The sequence below is a fragment of the Lathyrus oleraceus genome, chromosome 1 (genome assembly GCF_024323335.1).
Source record: "Lathyrus oleraceus cultivar Zhongwan6 chromosome 1, CAAS_Psat_ZW6_1.0, whole genome shotgun sequence".
NCBI classification, from domain to species: Eukaryota; Viridiplantae; Streptophyta; class Magnoliopsida; order Fabales; family Fabaceae; genus Lathyrus; species Lathyrus oleraceus.
Window position 1 is genome coordinate 349,797,098 of NC_066579.1, and position 6,292 is coordinate 349,803,389.

At 41.5% G+C, this 6,292-nt stretch overlaps 1 protein-coding gene across 1 annotated transcript; it reads right to left on the reverse strand.

The window, feature by feature from the left end:
- Positions 1–687: 687 nt before the first annotated feature.
- On the reverse strand, positions 688–3,621 carry LOC127115737 (uncharacterized; the record flags this gene model as incomplete). Its single annotated transcript, XM_051047207.1, has 1 exon — positions 688–3,621. A coding segment is annotated over exon 1 (2,934 nt), but the record flags the coding sequence as incomplete, so codon positions are not given.
- Between the last annotated feature and the right edge of the window lie 2,671 nt (positions 3,622–6,292).

The window sequence follows — 6,292 nt, forward strand, 5'->3', positions numbered from 1 at the left end:
GCCAAGACACCTGTGGAGATTTTTTCATCATATACATATAAGGATAGTAATATGAACATGTCTAGTTGGAATCACATGATTTCAGAATTACTGGGACCACATGTCTCAATCCTTTTATTGATGTCCACAAATCAAAATAAATAATCTTTATATTTTTCAAAAACTGTTTTTAATTCAAAACTTTTGTTTCAAAACATATCTGTCAAAGTAAAAGAACTTTCGTAAATTGAAATGAAAATTAAGAGTGCCAAGAAATATAGAAAGGCTCAAATTGATTTGATAGGATGGTAATCAGCCAACAGCGTGATTCCATAGATCTTTACAAATTGGAAAATGGTAATTTCGTGGAAAAAGGGTACGTTGAACTACAATGACATCATTCTCTCTTCCACTTTTGACCTGTATTGCAGCCTTGAGAAAGTTGGAGAACTGTTGAAAATATTTGATACTTCAATGATCTTATCTCTGTTATGCAGTTACTTGCCTGAAATCCCTAACTTTTGCCTAGATTGCCCTTTCGGGTTTTCAATCTACCGGGATAATATTCTCTTTGTTTTTTTATGTCTCTAATTTCTGCTTGGACCGCCCTTTCAGGTTTTCAGTCCACCGAGACGCTCATTTTTGCCTAAGCCGCCCTTTCGGGTTTTCAACTTAGCGAGCTGTTCTTTTCATTTTTTAGGCGAAGTATTTCTTGACTGCATCTGTATTCACGGGACGTGGAAGCTCTTCACCATCCATGTTTGTAAGAATTAAAGCACCGCCTGAGAAGGCTTTCTTGACAACATAGGGTCCTTCATAGTTAGGAGTCCACTTGCCCCTAGAATCATTGTGAAATAGTATCATCTTCTTGAGCACAAGGTCACCCTCTTTGAATTCTCTCGGCTTAACCTTCCTATCAAATGCCTGCTTCATTCTCTTTTGATATAACTGTCCATGGCACAAGGCAGTCATTCTTTTTTCTTCAATCAAATTCAACTGATCGTATCTGCTTTGACACCATTCAGCCTCTGACAACTGAGTTTCCATTAGTATCCTCATTGATGGAATTTCAACCTCTATCGGTAACACAACTTCCATACCGTATACAAGTGAAAATGGGGTTGCCCCAGTTGAAGTACGGACTGATGTTCTATATCCGTGTAGTGCAAAAGGCAGCATTTCATGCCAATCTTTGTAGGTAACAACCATCTTTTGAATGATCTTCTTGATATTCTTATTTGCAGCTTCAACTGCCCCATTCATCTTGGGACGGTAAGGAGAAGAGTTGTGATGCTCGATCCTGAAACTTTCACATAATTCATCCATCATTTTGTTGTTCAGATTGGAGCCATTGTCAGTGATGATCTTGTTTGGAATGCCATATCGGCAAATGAGATTATTTTTGATGAATCTGACCACCACTTGCTTTGTCACCTTTGCATACGAAGCTGCTTCCACCCATTTGGTGAAGTAATCAATTGCCACGAGAATGAAACGGTGTCCGTTGGAAGCTTTGGGTTCAATCATACCGATCATGTCAATGCCCCACATTGAGAATGGCCAAGGAGCAGAAATCACATTCAAAAAGGTTGGTGGTACATGAACCTTATCAGCGTAGATCTGACATTTGTGACACTTCTTTACAAATTTGTAGCAATCTGATTCCATGGTCAACCAGTAGTAACCAGCTCTCAACATCTTTCTTGACATAGAGTGGCCGTTTGCATGAGTACCAAAGGACCCTTCGTGAACTTCTTTCATCAACATTTCTGCTTCTTTTTTGTCAACACATCTGAGTAAGACCATGTCATAATTCCTCTTATAGAGCACATTCTGATTAAGGAAGAAACTGCCTGACAATCTTCTCAAAGTCTTTTTATCTTTTTCTGTTGCTCCAAGAGGATACTCCTGAGTCTGAAGGAAATGCTTGATATCGTGGTACCATGGTTTATCATCAAAACTGGCCTCAGCTGTAAACACATGTGCTGGTCTATCAAGTCGCTTGATCACAATTCTGGGTACTTCGTTTGGAAAACCCACTTGATACATTGAAGACAACGTAGCTAGAGCATCCGCCATATGATTCTCATCCCGAGGAATGTGATGCAATTCAACCTTGGTGAAGAAAGTCAACAATCTTCTTGCATAGTCTTTGTATGGGATCAAGCCAGGGTGGCGTGTTTCCCATTCTCCTTTGATCTGATTGATAACTAACGCTGAGTCACCATAAACAGTAAGATTTTTGATGCGGAGGTCAATGGCTTCTTCAAGACCCATGATACAGGCTTCATATTCAGCAATGTTGTTTGTACATTCAAAGCAAATTCTTGCCGTGAAAGGAATATGAGAACCTTCTGGAGTGATAATGACTGCACCTACTCCATGTCCATAAACGTTGGAAGCTCCATCAAATACTAAACCCCATTGAGAATCTGGTTCAGGTCCTTCTTCAGGAAGTGGCTCTTCACAATCTCTGGATTTTAGGAACATGACATCTTCATCAGGAAACTCATCCTCATTATCATCGTGATCTTCAACGGGTTGGTGAGCAAGGTACTCAGCCAACACACTGCTCTTGATAGCTTTCTGGGTATGATACTCAATGTCGTATTCTGATAACAGCATCTGCCATCTTGCAATCTTACCAGTGAGTGCAGGCTTCTCAAAAATGTACTTGATTGGATCCATTTTGGATATCAACCAAGTGGTGTGACTTAACATATACTGCCTCAATCTCTTAGCAGCCCAAGCCAATGCACAACATGTCTTCTCGAGTAAGGAGTATCGTGATTCACAGTCAGTAAATTTCTTGCTTAAGTAGTAAATGGCATGCTCTTTCTTTCCAGTTTCGTCTTGTTGACCCAGAATACAGCCCATAGAATTCTCAAGCACTGTCAAATACATAACCAACGGTCTTCCAGCAACAGGTGGTAACAAGATAGGAGGCTCCATGAGGTACTCTTTGATACTGTCAAATGCTTTCTGACAATCCTCTGTCCAAACACAATTCTGACTCTTTCTCAGCAATTTGAAGATAGGTTCACAAGTGGCAGTCATGTGAGAAATAAACCGGGATATGTAATTCAATCGTCCTAGAAAACCTCTCACTTGCCTTTCTGTTTTTGGTGCGGGCATCTCTTGGATAGCTTTTACTTTATCTGGATCAACTTCAATGCCTTTTTGGCTGACAATGAAGCCCAAGAGTTTACCTGACCTGACGCCAAATGTGCATTTGTTCGGATTGAGGCGAAGACGGAACTTCCTCAATCGTTGAAACAACTTCAATAGATCTACTAAGTGACCTTCTTCTGAACGAGACTTCGCGATCATGTCATCCACATAAACCTCAATCTCTTTGTGCATCATGTCGTGAAAGAGCGTTGTCATGGCTCGCTGGTAAGTAGCACCTGCGTTCTTCAACCCAAACGGCATCACTTGATAACAGAATGTTCCCCATGGTGTTATGAATGTAGTTTTTTCCATGTCTTCGGGAGCCATTTTGATCTGGTTATACCCGGAGAATCCGTCCATGAAGGAGAATATGTCAAACTTTGTTGTATTGTCTACCAACATGTCAATGTGAGGCAGGGGGAAATCATCCTTTGGGCTTGCTCTATTTAAGTCACGATAGTCGACACACATTCGTACCTTCCCGTCCTTCTTAGGAACTGGCACAATATTTGCTATCCACTCTGGATACACTGAAGTGGCAAGAAAACCAGCATCTATTTGCTTCAGAACTTCTTCTTTAATTTTGACGGCCATATCTGGATGTGTTCTTCTTAATTTCTGTTTGACCGGTGGACATTCTGGCTTCAAAGGTAGCTTGTGCTCTACGATGTCAGTGTCGAGACCAGGCATATCTTGATAAGACCAAGCAAACACATCTACATACTCTTTCAACAGGCTGATCAATTGCTCCTTGACCTGTGGGGATAACAATGCTCCAATTTTGACTTCTTTCACATTTTCTTCCGAACCCAAGTTGACTGTTTCCAAAGGCTCCTTGTATGGCTGAATAGTGTCTTCTTCATTTTCAAGCTGGCGGGCGACCTCTTCTGGAATCTCATCCCACTCTTCCTCTTCAGCTTCGAATACAGAATGTTCAAAGTTGGGAGAGGGCATGATGTCATTGTGTTCAACGGGTTTAAGTAACCTGTACAAACAATTGTTTTTAGAGGACTGACCATGACATGCAAAAATGTGTTCTTTTTAAGGTTTTTTTGTGTTACCATTTTCCGAAAAAGATGAAAAGATAAAAGGACACAAGTGTATAGGAACACAAAAGATTTTTTTCATGGATAGTACGTTTTTGACAAAAGTGCCCATTTTACAAAATTAATGCTTCGCGCTTTGGGCTAAAGCGGAAGATTTTTGAAAACTGAAAAGCTTAATTACTTTGATATGTGGACACAATGTGGGATGTCAACTGCGGTCCAGTTCTTCATAACTACTCCAGTCGCCATTCTGTCTTTCCCTCGAAGAGCTTTTATCTCTTTTTGTAATTCCGCAAACTGGTCCTGGAATTCATCAATTCTATCATTGAGACCAGGCTCCTCACTTGGGGTAGGGCCGTGATAGACAGGTTCTCCTAGGTGAGGAGTATAGTGAACAACGGGAGGCACATTAGTGAAGACAGGAGCATTTGGTGGAACGAACTCTTGTTGATATCTATCTTGATTAAGATCCCTGGGTATTTCCCAAGGACGGGATGCTGTGATGGTAACAAAAGTGACTAGGACAGCGTTGATTTCTGAAGCGATGACTGTAGTGACAGGTGCTGCTGTTGTCTGATTCTGAATTTGAGGTTGATTCTGTGCCGAAGTCTGTCCTGAATTATGAACTTGAGCCCTAGCCTAGGCTTCCTCTGCTTGTAGACGGGCGGTTAACATTTGGTTGCGCATCTCTGCTGCCTGTGCTTGCGCCTGGATTTGTGCATCTTGTGCTTCGGCAACCTGAGCTTGTGCTGTTTGAAGTTGAGCAGCTTGGGCTGCTTGGTTTGCTATCAATGTCTCGACCATAGCAGAAAGGCGGTCAACCTGAGCTTTCAATTCTCGGTTCTCGTTATCTGTTATCTCCATTCTTCTTTTGTAGTTGGCTCTTGTGTTGTAATTATGCGTCAGCTTGAAATGGATCTGCTAGCGGGAAGCAACTGTTAGAAGACTGGACCAAGACAGACAACCTGTATGCACGTGATGCATGGATATGCAAAATGAATGATTTTCCAAGGAACTCTAAGTGAAGGAAAAGATAGAATTGCAAACATTTTTGATAACAAAACAAATTTTCATTTTAAGCATTTTTATCAAAATATACAAAGTTATCAACCCAAAATACAACCAAGAAAACCATTTAAGGACATGTGTCATCAGGACGAGCATAAACAAGTAGGAGTTGTCCTTCAAGTCTCTCAATTCTTTCTTCATAGGCCTTCTGCATAAAAGCTTTCTCCTTCACCAAACTGTCTACAAGACCTTTCCATGCACCTGAGGACTGTGGAATCTGGGAGTAATCTGTTGTGCCTGAGGAAAATAAATCCTCTTGCACCCTTGGACGTTTACCTGCACGATCTTCTCCACTCTGCTCCTTTAACTGTCTCTGAAGTTCTTCATTTTCCATTTCGAGCACCTGGGCCTTATCCTTCCAAGCGTCTCTCTCTTTCTTGACCCTCTCCAAGGTGGCTTGGAGTTCTTCTTTGTCATCTAGCGGAAGGTAGGGGGTCTTCAACGGAGCGGGTTTGATAGGATCATGATGTGGGTATGGCATTTTCAACTGTATAGCTCTGGCTCTGATCCACTAGAGGTACGACTCATAGGAGGTACAATCTTTCTTACCCAATTCAAGTCTCCCTTTGCGATAAACACGATGCCAAGATCTTACTACTCTCTCTTTCATGGTAGGGTCCTCCTCGTTATCCCTCAAGAAAATACCTTCTAAAAGAATGTTAGGAGGCTTGTCCTTCATAGGGTAACCGAGTTGTCTCCTAGCAAGTACTGGATTATAAGAAATGATTCCCTTTGTGCCCATGAGGGGCGCATTGGGGAACTCCCCACAACTATCAATGATCTTCACATCGTCTAAAACTCTACTATACCATGCAATATCTGACTGGGTAAGAGACATAATCCTCTGTGACCACTGAAGTCCTGACTTGCGATCCCAAAAAGTAGCTGACTTAGGAAGATGAGAGACAAACCATTTGTAGAGTAACGGTATACAGCAGACTATGGTTCCTCCTCCTTTCAAAGTACGGCAATGGATGGAATGATAGGTGTCTCCGAGCAAAGTTGGAACAGGATTACCACTTAGGAAG